The sequence below is a fragment of the Dromaius novaehollandiae genome, chromosome 1 (assembly GCF_036370855.1).
Source record: "Dromaius novaehollandiae isolate bDroNov1 chromosome 1, bDroNov1.hap1, whole genome shotgun sequence".
Lineage (NCBI taxonomy): Eukaryota > Metazoa > Chordata > Aves > Casuariiformes > Dromaiidae > Dromaius > Dromaius novaehollandiae.
In genome coordinates, this window is record NC_088098.1 from 188370043 (window position 1) to 188389520 (window position 19478).

Below are 19478 nucleotides of genomic sequence, written 5' to 3' on the forward strand. Positions count from 1 at the left end.
TTTCAAGCACTGGAAATTGATACTTCTTTTCCTTTATCCTTTACTTCTGAAACTGTATCTGTTTCAACAATGTATTAGTTTTCCAAACATTGCATCTTTGGCAACCTAATTAGAGTATCTGCATTTTATGTAAGTAGACATATAACAGAAAAAAATAATAAGATTATAGTTAAAGGAAAAGAAAAACAGCTTTCTCCAGATAATAAATCCAATCAAGTTAATGTCTGAATCTCATGCAACATTTCTACTTTTTTAGTATAGTATAAATCAGAAAAATGTTGCTCTATCAAAATTCAATAGCAAATTTTGCATGGAGCATGCATCAAATTTCTTTACTAAAATTAAAACAAGCTCTGGATGAGAAACAAATATAGTATCAATCGCCTGCTCATAAGATAGATAAGAACAGATTTTGCCTGTCATAGGCATATGTAACTCAGCAGGTAACAGTGAGGACTGCACCATTAGTTTACTTCTACCAAGTAGCATATTTACAAAACAATTTTTAACAGAATATTATTTTTTTTGTCATAACGATATTGGTTTTTGACTATAATCAATTTCTGCCAACTTGGAATCACTTAATAACATGGTAATTTTCTATGTAATAGTCATTGATGCAACCTACCCATTCTTTCCTGAAATTGCAATAGAACTAATAAGGAAGGAAGGACCTCCAAACCTATCTTTCCATGTCCTTTGGAACACAGTTTTGCTTAAATATTGCACTATATAATATACAGCCTGTTATGGAAGAATGATAAACATTAAATACTATGAAAAGACTTAAATTTTTCCATGATCCTCAGCAAAACTGAATTAAGCCTTAAACAAATACCTAACAAAAATACCTAAAATTACCTAACACCTCTTCAGTGCTCTCAACTGCCTGTATAGCACGTTTTCACATACTATTAAAAAATTTACATAGAAACATAGATATAATGTTTGAAACTAAAGAAACAATCCTAATTTAAAGCTTAATTTAAATCTTTAAACAAATAGCAGTTAATCACACATTTCTTCATAATACACCTCTGGGAAGGGGAGAAGAGGGTTGGTCTTCTTTCCTACAGAAAAGGAGCTTTTGTGATCACACTATCACTTTCCCCACCTCCTCACACCAAATAACTGAATTCACTGACCAATTTCAGCCAAATTTGCAAGTGAAACAGAATCAAGACTCAGCTGTTACACAATCCATTTGGCAGGAGGCAGCTGGACAATCAGACATGTATGTTATGAAATCAGTCAGCAGGCAAGTAGGTTCAAGCTAGTTCTATCAAATACTATCTTCTATGACATGTAGCAGGAATATCGAAGACAAAGGACATGAATCCATATGTAATCAGGCTTCACTCACCTGCTGCTTGCAGAACAATTTGTTTAATGTCAAGAAATTAGCCTTAATTCTCTGGAGGATTTCAGGTACTTTTAAAATATAATTATGAATAGTTAAAGCATCACAAACTAATCTTCCAATTGCATTAACATCATTGCATCACGCTTTTCCTGACGTGAGTAGTGAGGCCTGAGTTTCTAAAGGACAGTTAGGGTGTCCTTCAATTGTACAGACCTCCTCACTGTCTTGGAATAGGATGTGACTTTCTTTAAAATGTAGGGTCTAAATTCCAAGTGCCCAGAAGATGGGTGAGAACACATTCAGCTTAAATAGAAAGGGTTTTTTCTGTAACCTCCTCCTACAGAGCACTCCTATGCTATCCTCATAATTAATGTGTTAAAAAAACTGTAGCATTTCTTAACACTAAAGTAATACACTGCAGAAAAAAAGTGTATTATAAAAAGCACCCAAGAAAACACCTGTAATACTTAAATATTTTACAAAAAAAAAAAAAAGAACTTTATAAGACTAAAACCCACCCATAATCCAATTCCTTTCTTATAAGGAATAATAAGAGACTTACTCTCTCACTTTTTAATATTTTCTCCGCTCCCACACTTTCCATCATATTTTTCCCCCAAAATTTAAGATTGCTTTAACTATCAGCCTGCCAATATTTTAACTTAAAATTTTCAAAGTTATTGACCCTGAAGTGATCAGTTCCCTCATATTGTGCAGAATCATGAAAGACAGAGTTAGACCAGAGTTTGAGACTGGACCATCTACCCATTCCAACAGTGTATCAGTTTTGCTCCAAGTATTCCTAAAACATCTCAGCTTTGCTTTATCTCAGCAACCAGTCTGATAGTTGGCTATCCGGTTTTCTTTGTCATACAGGTTATCTTAAAAAGGCACCATCATTAAGCTCCAAATCTAAATGAAGTGTTTCATTAAGTTCTACGCTCAGTGTTAAAACAAAACAAAAAATAAAAATCGGAGGAAATTTTTGCATCATATTGTACTATAGAAGTAAATTCTTACAAGTTTACATTGTTCAAATTGGACCATGTAGCTTTCAAAATGAATACTAAATTAAACCTATCTTGTAAGTCAAAGAAGCAATTGAACATAACTGAAATGCATATATCGTTCTTCTCTTTGTTTGTGGCTTACATAAGCAACATTTCTTTTGCAAGTATTACTTTTCTGTCCACAGTTTTGATTTTCTGCTTATCTTACAGCCTTGATTAAGCTACTACTAAATGGAATCAAACTTGTTTCTCTTGAAGGGCAACAGTACAGAATTTGCAATATAAATTCACATTCTGACCTTGACACTGACTCCTTGAGAAGGAGGAGATTCATCCTCCATATGGATTTGTGCCCGAGTCCCCCTGCAAAGAGAGAACTGTGGTTAAAATCACCATACGACATTGCTGCAACAATACTTTATGGAACTACACACACTTCATATTAAACCAGAACTATTTGCTTGTGTGAGTAGAGAAAATAAAAAAAACATGAAGCTCAGACAATTTTGGTTTTGCACTGAGCTATACAGTGATCAGAGAGACAAAGAGAGACCCTGCTCTTCTGTATTCTCACTCAAAAGACTAATTCTTGGACAAAACTTTTTTTAAAAAAGCAGTAAAATTTACTCAGACTGTAATAGAAAAGGAAAAAGTTTTATTAAACCTCATACTTCAAAGTCTTTTTATTCTAATAAAAATATAGAAGTTTGCTGACATAGTTTCCCAAGACATTTATTTGAGCACAGAAAAAGCACATTGGACAGAGTTTTCCATTTTCAGCTTAAGCCTTCAAATGTTCTTATCCCAGTTCTGTTCTGAAAACCAATGACAGAAAAAACATTTGGGCTTTTCAGGTTTACTGAGAATTCTTAAAATATTCACTCCATTTCAGAAAAGACTGCCAGCCCTGTAAATGACTCAAGCGATTTCCAGCATGTGCATCATCAGTAGAAACAGATTTTCAGATCAGACACTTTTTCACAGATTAATATGCACAATTCTACTATCCTTAAATTATTTCCAAACATAAAGCCATGCAAATCCATTTTCAATAAGAATGAACAGATGAGTAAGCAGGTCTAAAGCTATGAAAGTTTATTTTACTCAACAAGCAAGAAAGCAGTACACATCATTTTCTTGGAGATATACTGATTCAGGCAACACTAAAAATCTATTTACATTTAACTGAAAATTAAACCTCTGTAAAATTCTGACTGCAGGCAGAATAACATCCAAGAAACAAGAAGCTACCATTTTACTTAGTTACTTTTCAGAGGATTACAGCACTTTAAAAGAAGTATCCAACATAGCTTTATAAACCTACCTAACTTATTTAATCTTGCCTCTCACATCAAATTTCGGGCACTAGTACTTAGGCCAAGGACCCAAAACACATAAAATTCATATGGTTTAAATATGTTTTCTATGATTTAATAGATATAATAAATTTCTATGATTTAGTAAATATGATTTAATCTAATGATTAAACAAAAGTTCTTTTTATTTACTTTAAATGGATAAAAAACTGAACAATCGTTACAGCTCAGCTATACTGAATATGCACATTAAGTTTACGCTTGAATACAAAATGCAAGTGTACATATGCAAAGTGGATTTTACACTTTTAGTTTGACACTCTAAATGATAAATTCAACTCATTTGTAAGTCCAGCTGCTCTCTTGACTGTGCTGATTCAGAGCCTAAGGCTCAAACACACAACCAAGCTGAATGAACTTGAACCTAAGTCATGTTCCCTTTCAACCAGGACAGACTGAAGGATTCTTGCAGCTGCCCACATGTAGGCACCTAGTGCTAGCTGAGATGGCCTTAGGAATCCAAGACACCAGCGGAGCTAGCAGATAGGATACAGGACCCACAGGGAATCCACACCATGCTGGAGCGTCAGCTAGGAACCACACAGCACTACACAGTTATGTCTGTGCAACTGAATAGAGCCGGGAATGAGCACACACGGCCAGTTAACCAAGGTTTACAATTTAACACATACAGAGTAACTTGTTAAGCTGCTTGCTGTGATGCAATTTGTTATTGTTTTATTTCCTTCAATTACAGTTATTTGTTTAAATAACAAGAATGCAAGTAGTTGATTTTCTGTCCATCTGTCTCTATTTGAAACAACTACTCTAATTAAAGGCCTCTGGTATAACCACAGTCTGAGCAGGACTGTATTACTTGACCGCAATTTTGAAATGTTTCAGTTCAAGTATGGGAACAGTCCTACTGTAAGGTACAATATCAAGGCTATACAGTATTTCGCAGCATCAGTTTCCAGCACTCCCTAGCAATGCTGATACGCCAGAACCCATTTCTTGGCTATCTTTGGCCTACATGCTAACACCATACTGCTGATATGAATTTTCTGATTTAAGTGAAGACAGAAGTCTACAATTTTTCTTCAATACTTTTGAAACACAACTGACATTTATTACTCCTCAAGTTCTAACATTTCGATTCAGTTGCTTTTTTTTAAACTGAAGCACATAGTTTGTCTTTAAAGGCAGTTATACTTGTTAATATAAACCCATATACTTTAGGATGGCTCATTTCAGCCACCTAAGGAAAGATTCTCCATTCCTCTAATTTCTCAAAGAGTCTGAGCGAGAAACACACCGACAGCTTTCAACTGAATTTTTTTCAAGTAAAAGCACATTTACATGTCTCCACAACTCAAAAGATATAACATGTTTTATCTGAAATACAACTAAGAAAAAATTACCCTCCAACTCCATTCAAGCTGTTCTGCAAACACACACACCTTATTTCTGAGGAGCCTTACAGGAGTACATGGAATGCCTCAAATTACACAGGTTTATTAACTTATTCAAATTCATTTATTCTAATAAAAATACATACTGATTGCCACATGTCTGCATCTGCAAAAGTGGTGTTTCTAAAAACCTATAATTCATTTAAGAATACATATTCACTCTTCGATCCTGAAAACAAAGAAAGAGAAAAGATCATTAAGCCTAAGAATTATTTTTATCTGTGTAGCTTTAAAATACTAGCAATGATTCATCTTTGCCTGAAGCAAAGAAAAAACAGTATTTTCATCAGAAGTTGAAAAATCTGAGTATTTGAGAACTTCAAGTATAGAAGAAAAACATAGTCCTAGCTATTACAGATAAGTTATTGGGGCTGTTCATCTACTAAATCTTAAGATATGCATATAATTGCTGAGGAATCTTACTTTAAAATAGGTAGCCATTAATTAAAAAAAAAATCCTGACACTTTCTTTAAAAAGTAAAAAGATAAGGAAGAGATATTTCCCATGTATTAAAACTTTATATATGTTTTCTCTAGCTGTTTTTCCAAAAATTCTAAAGCACAGATCTACAAAAGCTAACTCCATTGTAAACAACCATTTCTTGGAGAAGTACACATCAAATACAAATATATTTATATTAAATTTAAAATATTACAAATCTCGTATCCGGAATCCAAGTATATTTTAAGAATCTGGACAATACTCTGGCATTCTGAGTTTAGGTTTTGGAATTTCTAAGTTCTGACCTTGGATTTGCCCCTGATAGTGCTCTTTGTCTTTGGGTAAGCAATGTATGCTTCTGTGGTACAGATAAGATTAAGGAACACAAATATGACTGAGGTCTGATTAGGAGTCTAGTAAGACCATTTAATCATAAATGTTGAAACAGGTTCACTGACTCATTTGAACGTAACATTGTCAGAGATTCTCTCTCTCTAGGAACTTGGCAAGCATGTAAATTTTTTTGGAACTCCACTTAGTATTTCTTCCTACTTACTCTGAGTGCTTAGAATCCCACCACTGAGCCAAAAGTCTGTGCAGAGCTGCTTCCTCCCAGGCCTCTAACCACAGGCTAAGAAAAAATCAGGAGGAAAGAGTCACAGAGAAAAAGGACTTAATCACACCTTTATGGAAGGGTCCTAACCTTCTCTGATCTTCTTAATTTCTCATCAGTTTCCTATAGCAGTAATCATGAAATGATGCTAACTTGTCCAGGTGATCTTGAGGGAGAGGACAAAACAGTAATATAATACAGTTATTCCTATTGAACAGATTATGCAGAATCATAAAGGTCACAATCCCTTTCTAGGAAGACTGATATTGAGGATTCTCTTACAAAAATTATCTTCTTTCTTCAGTATGTATGACTACAAAGCTTGAACAAACAGTGGAATGTCATTATGCCATCCAATGCTGACAATAAACTGACAGAACTCAGCTCTTCATTTACTTCTCCAGTGATGCAGCATTTTTTCATCACCACGAAGTTGCAGGCCCTGAAAAACAGCAAATGCTTGTTTGAAGGGCAGCTACTCAAACTAAATCATATCGAGCTGATCAAGAAAGAGCAGGAAAAAGTCCTGACAAACTAATTAGAAAAATATCCTCCTCTGACTGAGGTATTCAAACACTAATCATGCAGGAAGTAAGATGACCATGGGTCTTTTCTCTTTCCTTACTTGTTCTTTGAAACCAGACTGATTTCTTGGCTCCAGAGGCAAGCTCCACTGGCTGCCTACTTATTTCAAGACTAAATGTACAGGCAGTGTACAGGCTAGGTCCAGGACACTTCGAAAAATTCCACATTCATCCTTGACCTTGCAAGGCTGCTACTTGTTACAGAAAAGTTCAAACTAAAATGACCTGAGATCAGACAGCCTTATTGGCTCACTCTCCAGAGGCAAAACTTCAGCCATAAACATCTTGTCGCATGCCAGCTCTCTTTTAAAGTGATGCTTACTTGTAACTGTTGGCTCCAGGGATGGACCTCCTCTGTCTGAGCACGACCCCACTGAAGTTAATCAGAGGCTCATTCTGCATGCAGTATGTTGTATTAGAGCTAGATGCTTGAAACAAACATCTTTTTTGAGTAATAACATCATCCCCCCCCAAAAAAAAACTAATTGCCAAGAAGAACTAAAGCAGAGAAGATGGAAGCAACACACAAAAGGAAACACTGACACGCCAAAACCAAGGAAGACAGTGGGAATGTTATGTTGTAACACATGCTCAGCACTATCTTTCGATATAGCTTCAATACTGCTGTGATAGAGATAAATACATCAGGGAAAAATGTTCTGAAATAAGTGAGAAGACAGGAAAGAAAACAGAAGATATATTTTTAAAGCAATTCAGCATTATGGAAGTTTAGGTTTTGTTCTTTCAGCTCTTCTGTGGTTTAAAAAGAAGTGTCAGGATCTAGTGTCAAATTTCTGCTCTAAGTGACAAAATTGTTTTGAAAATCCTACAAAGACTCTTGGAATACCTTCCCCTCACCACCACAAACACCTTGGGGCTTTGGGCTAGCAAGACAATTTGAAAATTTAATTTTTATAACAAGTGCTATAAAAAACAGAGATGGTAAGATACATAGCTTGTATTCAGTTACTCCATTTCTTCCATTCCTATTCCAGTGCCTTTTTTTCCTCACAACTGCTGTGTACCATCCTCACTAGTGTAGAACAGTGTATTGTTTACCAGCGAGCAACAAGAGTGGAACTGACTGCAAAAACACATCATCTGCCAGATGGAAAATGTCTAAAGCAGAAGAAAAAAATTCTCATTTTTTCTCATTCTACAAATCCTCCAGTCGCTCCGAAAAAAAAATCACTTGAAACCTTTGGATATCCATCTATTTGACTGAAAAAAAAAGGTTTGAATGAAGTGAGAAGGAACTAATAAGAGAAACTGCATAACAGACTAATGAAAGGCAAATGTATGAAGACTAGAAAGTAGTAATAAAGTTTATACTAAAATTTTGCATCTCTACATAGACTTACTGAAATGTCAAGGTCAGCAGCCGAAGAAGAATTAAACTTCATAAAACAAAGTGTCAATCAAAAAGATTTTCACTTAAAAAAATATTTACACTTCTTCCTACAGATGCAAAAATACCTTTTGAAAGCAATGAAGTGTTTCAGATGATGGAAACTGAATGCAAGAACTACATGCGATGCTGAAAAGCAGTATGGTAGGATGCTGGGGTCATTTTCACATAATTAGTGGTTTACTTCTGCAGTAAAAGAAAAAAATATTGTGAGCATTTTCTCCAGATCTTTTGTTTATGTTAATACACTGAACATTTTGTTAAATACTCTTTTGGGAACAGTGTCATTCCTGTACCTAAATCTAATCTCTCATATGCTGAAGGAAAGCATTTTTTTTTTCTAAATGTAGCTGATCCCAGATTTTCAAAAAATCAACTTGAAAAGCTCTCTTTGCTGAACTGTTAGCCAAATTCCAAAAACACTTTGTGCTTTGTTCCTGTAATCCATATATTCAAATATTTTATTATAAACATAATAAAATATTAACAACTGTGTCATTTACTCCATTTCTAGTTTAATAGCTCTTTTCTATTTTAAATACTGCATAAAGTTCAATATACCATGTAATATAATTAATTTGGTATAACTGGAATTTATATTGATTCTTCATTCTTCATTTTGACCTTCAGACATGAGCTACAAAACACAAGAGTTCAAGGAACCAGCTTTAGGGAAACACAAGTATTCCAAAGATCTGGTTTTAAAAGAATTTTATTAAAAATATTAACCATATAACATAGCAAATTAATACAAAATAATGTAGTAAGCACATGAAATAATTTGATAAATATATTTTTATAAACTTACAGAATCTTAATACAGAAATGTTTAAGCCTTAAAAATTTAAGGAACAATAGCAAGTCATCAGGTTGTCCAGAATAAACCATACGTAAGCTTCAGATGTTAAGCTGCTCTGCACCTGCAAAAGCAGGAACCTCAGAATGGACATCAGTTCAATGCCATAAAAGCATTATGCTAGGGAAGAGCTCTTCTTTTAAGATGTAATCATAAATATTAAATGGCATTAATACAAAACAAGCAAGCAAATGTACTAGTTTTGTTATGCCACCTCTAAGGGGATCTAAGCTAGCCCAAATTGTTATTAGTCTTCAGCTACACCTCATTCAGCCAAATTCTGTGCCTTATATAACATCTTAGCTGATGGATGTTTTACCTCACAGTCAGCTCTCGCTGTTAAGAAATATTCACAGCTTCTACAGTTCTAACCCATAATCCCATCCTTAGATGTCTAAGGAAGGCCCTTCTAGCCTAACTTAGGCTGAAAGCTACAATTTATAAGGTTTATCTTCTACAACTTTAATAAAAGACTTAAAAAAGCCTATAAGCATTACTAAATCACATCTGACTTTCTTTTCTACATTCCCTGGTCACCTGGAGCTGGTACAGTTTTTCTGCATAATGGAGCCTTGGTCCATGATATGGGCTCGTTCCTACAGGTTAAGAAGTTTTACCTGCATGAATATTGCGTCACTGAGTCAAGTTATTTCAAGACAGTGTTTGATGCAATTCCAGCATGAATCAATAGCCACAGCTACGCTTTCCTGTAAGACTGGGCACAAGAGACCACAACATGGCTCTTGAATGTGCGTATTCCTAAGTTTCCCTTCCATGAACCCAGCATAAAAGGTGGGGGGGCAGAGGGATGATGCATACCCAAATCTTTCCCCGATGCACAGTCAGAATTTCCTGGATGTATATACATATAAAGCATGTAGACGTATGTGTTCATATGTATACATAACTGGTATTATACACTTGGATCTGAAAACTGATAGTTTAAACTTTGATAGTTATAGCTGTCTGCATAAAAAGACGGGATACTTTAAAGAAGAGATAAGAGAGAGTCAACAGTAAATAGGAAGAGTATATGAAACAACTACTTCCTCTATGAGTAAATGATTCCGTAATTGTCCATTTCGGTATTTAACATTCTTCTGATACCGGCACTGACCAGCATAAGTGGCAAAAACACTGAATTACACATAACAGAGGTTGCACATCTCTATCAAAAAGTTAGGGATAAAATGGCATTCCATGTGGTAAAAGTTTAAACACCTAAGATTCAATCTAGCCCCTGTAGTAGTCTCCTCCAAACTGCAACACATAGTACGCACGAGGAGGCCACTCCTAGGTTATTTTACTTTAACCTTATCACTCAGTGGTCTTGCTTTTTTTCTTTACCTGGATGGCTAAAGAACCTTTAAAAATACTCGCCTGTAACTAACTCAGACTCTTGTCAATTCTCTCTCTACTACTACACTTTACCTCCCACTCAATTTTCTTTGCTTATCAGTCCTTTTTCTATTCTTTGTAGGTAATTTTAGGAATAAGTTGAGGGCTTTTTGAGATGGGTACGAGTTCTTTTCCACAGACCTATTTCTTTGGATATAAATTCCAAATAAATTCTACCCGTGGCATAAAGCAATTTCATAGCTTCTTCATTTCTACAGCCCTTGACACTCTGGCACAACCGACATCACTAATTCATGTCCTTGATTTCTCAAAGATTCCCTTCCAAAACCAAGAATTTCAAACCTATTTTTGTTCAGCCTTCTATTTTATTTCTATTTATTTAATCACACTAAAAATGTCACCCTAGATCATTTATTAAACCAGCTCTTCTCGGAATTCTCTCATGCTATTTATTGAAAGCAAGTCTAAAGTCTACTAATTCAGTGTCTATTTGGTGAACTTGGAGCTGCTGTATGTAAGTAGAATTGGACTGTTATATGTCCTTCCCAAATGATGCCATTATCTATGTTTAAAAAAAGAAAATCCACTCATGACATAATTCATGATGAGTGATACTTTTATCCAAATTCAACTCCTGGGGTCTTGAGCAGAGAGCATTAAAAGCTCTTCGAATTTTGCTTCCTCAAAGTAACACTAAGCCAGATTCTTTTTTATCCACACAACGTCTCCCTGCTACTTTACAGGCCATGACATCATTAGCATCCAATGTTACTTCATCATATTTATTTCTCATGCCTGGACAACATTAGCTCTCCTCCCTCATATTCAGCAGGGCCATTATTTCTCAGTGTTTCCCTTAGCCATGCCCGCTCTCACAGCCCTTGCCATTACCTCAGTTTCCACCATTTCATTGCCCAGATGGATTACAATGACGCACAAAGATAACTGTCTACTGACCTTATTCGGTTCCTAGGCAGGAATAAAACCTCTTTGCTAATTGTGCCCTTTTGACCCATCAATTTTAGAATTTCCCTCTCTACAAGCATCCAAGCCTCCAACCGTTAGCAATCCTTTATCTATTATTAAATCTTAGTTTCCCAACTGTTCTCTTTCTCTGCATTAAAACCGTAGCTGGGCATCTAGCTAAGCTTGCCCAATGTACTGCAAGCTTCATACTTCCTCTACACACTTGAGCTCTCCAGCACTGTTCAAATTCAACCCTTGGTCTAGTAAATTTGTGGCACGAGCTACAGATCTCCTGACGCAGAAACTGCATCTATAAACCACACACTTTGTCTTGGGAAATGGACCCCAGGGGGCCTGCAACACAAAACCCATCTGGCACAGGCGACAGCTGCCTCCCCCAGCCCTCTCCACCCGCGGGGCGGGTAAAGGGCAGGCTGCGGAGCGGCAGCCCCCTCGCCCCCGCCCCGGGGCCGTCGAGCTGGGCGCGGAGCCGCAACCAGGCCACGAGCGCCCTCGCACCCAAGATGCCGGCCACGGCCCGCCGCCCCGCCTCCCGCGCACGGGGGGCAGTAAGCGCGCCAGGGCGCCCTCTCCCCTCCCCTCCCCCCCACGCCCCCGCCCCCCGCGCGGTGGGGCCGGCGCGGGGCGGGAACGTCCGTCAGAGCCGCGCGTGACGCCGCCAACCGCCGCTCGGCCGCAAGCGGCTGTGGCGTCGCCGCTGCTCTCAGCGGAGGGGCGCGCGGGGCTCTCCGCGGCGCCTGGGGAAAAGGGAGGGGAAAGGCGGTGGCGGCGGCGGCGATTCCTTCCTTCACAGCTTACCTTCCCCGCAGGCGGCGGCGGCGGCGGCGGCGGCTCCTCCTCCCACCAATGAGACAAGGGAAGATGCCGCCGTGCTCAGGCGCCTCCTCGGCCGCGAAGGGAGGGAGGGAGGGGGGTTAGCGCCTCCCAGGGATCCACCTACTGCCGCAGGAGCGTGGAAAGCCAGGGGCCGCCGGCTGAGCCAGCCCGGCGTGGACGCGGCTCTTGAGGGGGCTGCCCCCGCGGTGCTTGGCCCTGGCTGCAGGGCACATCCCTCCCTCCGAGTTCAGGCAGAGAGAGGCCAAGACAACACCTGTGTCCCCTGCACCGAGACCTGTCTCCTTTGACGATATGGCAGCTTCAGGAAGACATAGATGCTCGCAGGGAGCATGGCATTGAGGGAGATAGCCTAGTAACACTTTACACCAGGCGCTAGCTGATGACTGGCCTAAATGCAGGTGACAAAACTCCATGGTGAGCGCCCCGTGCTCAAAGATGATTGCCATGGGAATGTCAAATATTGCTAAGCTATTTCAATGTGCAGTCTTGTTTTCTTGAAAGGGAATTGAGGGGGACTTTGGTATTTTTCTCCTAATGTTGTGCTGAGCAACCTTGCTTGTTCGGTTATGTTTCTTACTTTGGCCTGATGATGCCCTGCCATCTTGCCGTGATACATATTCAGAGATCTTTGCTGTTCTCTTGAATTATATTGTTAGGTTATCACTGTGGGATCCTTATTCAGGAGAAAAGCTTGCCCTATGCCTAAGAAACTAACTTTATAGTGAAAACTAAATTTCTTTATCACCTGGGGCAAGTCTCAATGGCAGGTCTTCATGTGGGCATCAGTCTCATGAGGGTATTGTGTTATTTTAATGATTGTATGCACTTAGATACAAGATTATGTCCAAAAACGAGGTTTGTATAAGTACCTAAAGTGGCAGGACCTTTTCTTTATAGTTACCAAAGGAATAGAGGCAATACATTCTGTGTACTTGCTGTGTTGTCTGACAGTCTCATGTGATATACTTCACATGCTTTTTAGCCTGCCTTGCATCCCATTCTTTAAATATATAATGCATGATGTGCCTGTACCTCTGCACTCACTACCAATGCTGCTTCCTAAAGTACTCCCCTAATACTTGCATATTCACAGCCACTAACTGTATAGCGTTCTGTGGAGTCATTATCTCTTTTTAGTTTGTCAGCTGGAAGTCAAGATACATATTATACTTCCGAATGCATTCAGCTTGCCATGCATGCATCCCAAATGCATTGTAATCTGCAAAATGTGTATTTTTTGGCTCATTCACTTGATTCTTTCACAATAATTGAGAGAAAATGTTTTTAGCTAAGAAACATTTCTTCATCTGAAAGATATCTATAATGATTTGTATAGAGCACGGGTGGAGAATAGCAAATTTGGGGGGCACTTGACTCTTGAGGGCAATATTTTGTGCCCTATAGTTTTGTTTTCTCTTTGCATAAAGTAAAATGATCATTGTGTAACACAATTTTTTTTTCTGTTACTGTGTTCCCTTCTCAATTTTCTGTTTTGTTGACTGAATAAACCCAGTTCGGGGGGGGGAAATAGTGGAGCTCAGACATATGTAGGTAAACATAGCAGTATGCCTGATAATTTCAATCTAGCAGACAGTAGTGTAACAATACCTGGTGGAAGTTGAAGCTATTCATTTTCAGACTAGCACTAAGGCAAATATTTTTAGTAAGAGTAATTGTCCCTTGGAACAAGTTTCATCTTGGACTGTGAGCTGTTACTGATTCTTCAACGTACATCCTAAAAGAGTATTGGATATTTTTCTAAAAGTGATGCTCTATTTAACACAAGGAAGTGCTATGTACTGTGTTAGGCTGAAGGTCACACTTAGAATCTGTGAAACAGATGGTGTACTTGATCCATTCAAACAAAGTGCAGTTTAATACAGTGAAGTCCTTAAATCTAGAAGCAATTTATGTAGATCTACAAGCAGAGAAACTGCATTCTGGAAAATCTTGCTGAAGGATAGAGGTCGGTCAACATAACTGAAAATGTGATGCCAGGGAGGGAGAAGTGAAAAAGGCTAATGCCGTTCTTGAATGTATAAAGAGAAGAGTGATGAATAGTAATTAAGAGATAATTTGCCTCCAGTAATTAGTATTATGAGACAACTAGTGGGATGCTGCATGTAATTCTACTGTATATATTGATAGAGAAGTTGGAATAGGCTGCAAAAAGATGAACAATAGTTTGAAAAAAAGATAAAGAGATGATCTGTTTAGTTTATTAAAAACCCAGTTCAAAGGTGATTACAATTTAGAGGCTTCTTACAAGGAGAAAAACAGTAGGTACTGAGTGGCATTTTAATTTAATGAAGAGAGCTGTAACAAGAAGCAATGGGGAGAAATTAAAGACACAGAAATTCAAATCAGAAATGGAACACGAATCTCTGACAGTGAAAGTAGAAAGTGGTCTTCATTTATTGATGCCTTCAAATCAAAAGTGATCCAGTTATTTCAAGTTTTTCTTACATGCCAGAGTTTCTGCACCTCTCTCATTTTCTTTCTTTCATTTGGGTTGTCTCCAATTCGTTTTTCTTCTTTCCTAAACATAATGCCTAAAGCCAGATTTGGAACTTAACAGCGCTCAGTGAAAGGGAATATGTACCTCTCTCATCTTATATACAACACTGTTATTAGTATTCTCCTTTTTTTTCCAATATATTGTTGATGTCTGCAGTTCAAGCTTTGGATCCCTTTCTTAATTTATTTACCATTTGAATTTGTGCATATCACTTTCTTCCCATTGGCCTTAGGAATAATATGTGATAGAAGTTGACCCAGTTTTCTTTTCTGATTAACTGATGGATCAAATGTTTATTTTGCTTTACTTCAGCAGGATTATTTTGTACACTTTAAAAAATGTAGTTAGAAATTAAATAAGAATGTAGCAGGGATTGTAAACAGAGTTGTAAGTCAGTGAACTAACTTACAGTCCAAGCACCAAAGTACTCCAAAGCCACAAGATTTCAGTTACTTCAGTTCTGTATCTTCAAAATGATTTTTTTTCCCCGGATACTTAAGTACCAACTCAATACAGCAATTGCATATTGGGATGCAAGTTCCCCAAGCACAGTCCACCTAGCTTTACAGAGTGTGCACTCCACAAGCCTTCCACGTAAGAGTCACATAGGCGCTGAGCTGGAGGTGGGCTAGTCTGACCTGTAGCAAACAAAATGCCACAGTGTAGCAATCTGAAGTCTCCCAGACTGGAGGGTACAGATACATTGCAGGTGCTTTTGGAGATCATGCTTTTCCATGACTACAAAATGCAGAAGCAGCATAGATAATACCTGTGTTCTTCTCCAGGGCTGTATATCCTGGGGAAGAAGAGGAAGGGCTTAGTTTACATAGATATTCAGGCTGGGAGAAATTTTTCATCCAAGCACTTGGTGTATAGTATTCAACCTGCTATGCCTTGGCATAATCATGATACCACAAGAAGGATGGAGGAATTACTACTGAGGACCAAAGGAAGCTGAAGGGAGGAAAAAGAGAGAGGAACAGGCTTTTTTAAAGACTCAGCGAAGAGTGGGGATATTGTGAGGTGGTGATAACACTTTCAAAACCATTTAATAGAATGATTGTCTGCAGCTTCTAAGTTGTAGCTCCATATTTTCTTTCCATATTTTCTCTTCTTGCTTCTAAACTGCCCTCTCACAGTAGCACCCAGAACCATCATCTCCCCCACCGTCATCTTGAACTTGTGATAATCTGATGCTCAAAATCAGCTACAAAACTCTGGAGTACTTCACAACATACTGTCTCAAATGCTGCCTGCAGTCATCCATCCAGCTCAGTCAAATATAGCTAAAAACAGACTAAACTTGCACTCAGATCTTCCTGAAGTATTTGAAGCATTGGAAAGGCTTTCTGTACTTCCTAGATGACAAGAAAACTTTGGACTGTTTATTTAGTCTACTATTTGTGGACTTGCTACAAAAACATGGGGTTTTGTAGATTCTCACTCAATAGGTACTATTTCTATATTTAAATCCAACTACTGTGTGCTGGGCATGGATGCCAAAGGTGGACACGTGTTTTACTAAACTCAGCTGCAAAATAAAGAGGCCCACTAAGCCTTTGGTTGTGTTTCTCCTTAGAGAGTCTGTCAGTAGGAGGGAAGTGAGAAAGCTAGGAGTCCTTTCAGGTCAAATTAAGATCAACTTCTCACCTCAGTAACAGGGTTCTCACTACCTTTGTGGTGCCTTTGGGTGATGACATTTCAGTTATGATCATGACTTCAGAGGAGATTACTTTTGTCTGCAGAGTTATTATTAGCACTAGAGGCCCACTTTAACCCTTGAAAAAGCAAAATAATGGAAGTGGGAGGCAACTGTAGGCTGATAAGTTCTGTCAATAGATGCAAGACAAGTGGAAGTTAAAGAGATTAAGGGCTGGGTTTATATGAAACTGTTGAACTGAAGATGAGAGAGCAATTTAAAGAAGGGTGGAGAAAACAGTGAGTCCTAGTTTCCAAAAAGTGCATATTTAAGAAGAGCTCTCTTCTTTTGCACAAGGGTCCAAAAAAGCAATTAAAACATTTTAATGTGTTTTGGCATAGATTGTGTTCTTGATGATAAAAAGGGTCTTAGTGGGTAGATCCCAGAAAGTGCAGTTAAACTGGTGGATCTAAGAATTTTCGAACTCCCAAAGTCCGGTTTTGCATCCTGAACACATCTCCACTCCATGTCAAGGCAAGACCTGGACGTGAATCAGCACCCCTTTCAGCTTGTCTTCTCTCCATTCCGCTCCATGCCTCAGTTTCCAAGAGAAGGACAGTTAGCCCCTGGGCCAGAGTGCAGTGAATCCTGCTCTGATCAGGTCCTCGATAGGGAAAATAGGGAGATCGGTATCCACCTGATACTCACTACAGAGGTAGCCAAAGTGGTCTGGACAGGGGCTTCCTTACATGCTTTTGTTTATTCACCTTCTCACTGTCTTAAATGCTTGCAGTAGTGAGTTTGGTCTGGAATTCTGGAAAGGAATGGATGTTGTCTTGAATATCATACATCGTCCTGTGGTCTGTCATTCAGATCACCTTAGCTGAAGAATTTAAGGGTAGTGGTAGCAACAACCAGACTTAGTGGGCATCAAGATTCACCAGATGTTGGCGTTATGGCCTCCCTTAAGAAAGGAGAAGAAGACATGGTGGTAAGGAGCATCAGCGCAGAAAAGTAAACGGAGAAGAATAAAAAAAAGTCCCCAAACTATCTGGGGGTCTGCGTAACTATTTCTTTGTAGATGAGTACAGTGGCAAGTGGAGCTGTATCTGCCAAGACATAGTGGATGGTGGAATACCAGGCATATAAGCCTGCTTTTGTCTGGGTGTCTGATGAAAACCAGGAGACTCTGCTTCTCTTGAAGGTGAAAGAAACATTTCTAAATACGGAAAGCCCTAGCTCTGGTGGTGTTACACGGCAGGTTTGCCATCAGGAGTAACTGGAATGCTTCACAGCACAAAGCCGTATGACCAAGCAAGGATCTTTGCCATGAGGTTATGGAAACTGTGGAACATTTTCTTATCAGCAGGGAATTTAGGGAAAGACTGGCTGTAAAGTTGGTTCCTTAAGTGATGTTGGAACAAAGCAGGCCTCAGTGGGTGTTGAGAAATGTCTTTGAATCAACTTTTCTTCATTTGCAGGGAGATTTTATTTGTTATTTCTGAGATGATCTGAGAATTTATAAACTGCTTCTGACTGTTATGGAAAACAAGGTGTGGAGGACTTAATTCATGACCTAGAGCCAGATCTGCCTGGATTAGCTTCTCATTGTCACTGTATGTGGACAAACGTGGACAAATTTGTTTGTCCATTTGCGTGTGAATTTTTAAAGCAAAGGTGATGGGAGACAGAATGTTGACGGATGTATGTTGCCTTACTGCTGACCTACTGGGGGGGTATTTCTATGTTCTTTTCTGTTAGTGCGTATTTCAACAATGAAATATTTTATTATTTTGTTTTGCAATGGCTTTGAATTCTGGACTGATTTGATTCTGTTGTAAATACCTGTGTTTGTCTGAATTGCCCAGGTCTTCAATGATGTAAAATTCTTTTGAGAAATTTTAATAGCTGCAGTCAATCACAGCTTGAGATGGAAAGCATCAATTTAAGGTACTGGAAGGGCTAGCTCTAGTTTCTCTCACAGGCTATGCCTTCCTAGGAGGTAAGGACTGGAATTCAGCTTGTCATTTTCTCTAGCAACAGAAAGCCAAATTACTGACTTCAGATTCTACATTTCTAATATGGGGATCATAAATGAAGAAAAGACAGAACTGCTACACTTAAAAGATGTGCATGCATCTAGGAATCTGGATCCCTCCAAGAAAAGAGTTAAGCAAACTTACTGAAATTGATAAATCATAGGTGGACCTTCTGGCAGAATAATATCTTTTGTTGAATCATTTAGATGTCTTTGTTAGGCGGTGCCATGCCTTATAGGGGCCCATATGTCTGAGAGCCAGCAATGGGGGGGCTGGGGCTGTGTTACGTTTCCCTAGGGAACTTCAGTCTTCTGTGTGTCTGTATAAATTGCTAGTGAACGTCAAGCCCAGTAACCTGCAAGTAGGAGAAGAGGTCTGGGAGCCAGCTACTGGAAAGACCATAGGTCTGGGGACCAGATACTGGACAGACTGAGTGTCTAAGGCCAGCTACTGGAGGGTCCACAGTGTGTGTATGTATAAATGTATGTGTTGCACTACTGGTCTTCAAACCTGATCAGCCGGAGGGAGGAACAGGATCAGGCAGTTTGTGCTGTTCATGTTCGTGTGAGCACTGGGAGCTGATAAGGCACTTTTCCAGCTGAGTTGATCTGTGTGGTCAGCTGTGTGTGAGCACTGGGAGCTGATAAGGCACTTTTCCAGCTGAGTTGATCTGTGTGGTCAGCCGTGTGTGTGTATTGTGTGTGTGTGCATGTGTGTTTCTGCACGTGCCTACTGGGAATACACGCTCAGCCTTGCTACTGGCTGCATCTGGGGACGTGGAGCTGCAGCACCCTCGCATCTGTCAGGCCACCTGATTCAGCTACCTCTAACAGTCTTCACCTAATTGTATGACTAGTGACTCTGTTTTATCATTGCAGAGGGAAATCTTGGCTTCACTGGCCTCAGTGGCAAAATGCTGCTTTACTTGATCCAAATTTCAATCACTTTCAGTTAAATTTCAGATATCAACCTTGTATTCTTATTTTCATATTATCTAAAGCTTTGAGCAATTTCACTGAAGTACTAAGATGTTAG

At 38.8% G+C, this 19478-nt stretch overlaps 1 protein-coding gene across 8 annotated transcripts in view; it reads right to left on the minus strand.

Annotated features, from left to right (window-relative positions):
* The window catches only part of LOC112988164 (RCC1 and BTB domain-containing protein 2), a 37318-nt gene extending 25000 nt beyond the window's left edge, over positions 1-12318 (minus strand). Inside the window, exons 1-6 of one of the 8 annotated variants that reach the window (XM_064504859.1) lie at positions 12209-12302; positions 8277-8394; positions 6499-6658; positions 6160-6234; positions 5248-5330; positions 2673-2736 (exon numbers count right to left, since the gene is read on the minus strand). In XM_064504859.1, coding sequence (XP_064360929.1) covers positions 2673-2736; positions 5248-5303 — 120 coding nt within the window. In that variant the 5' untranslated portion in view covers positions 5304-5330; positions 6160-6234; positions 6499-6658; positions 8277-8394; positions 12209-12302. Of the gene's footprint in view, positions 1-2672; positions 2737-5247; positions 5331-6159; positions 6659-8276; positions 8395-12208 lie in introns of all 8 variants that reach the window. The other 7 variants (XM_064504860.1, XM_064504857.1, XM_026108428.2 and 4 more) reach the window with 7 other exon arrangements.
* Between the last annotated feature and the right edge of the window lie 7160 nt (positions 12319-19478).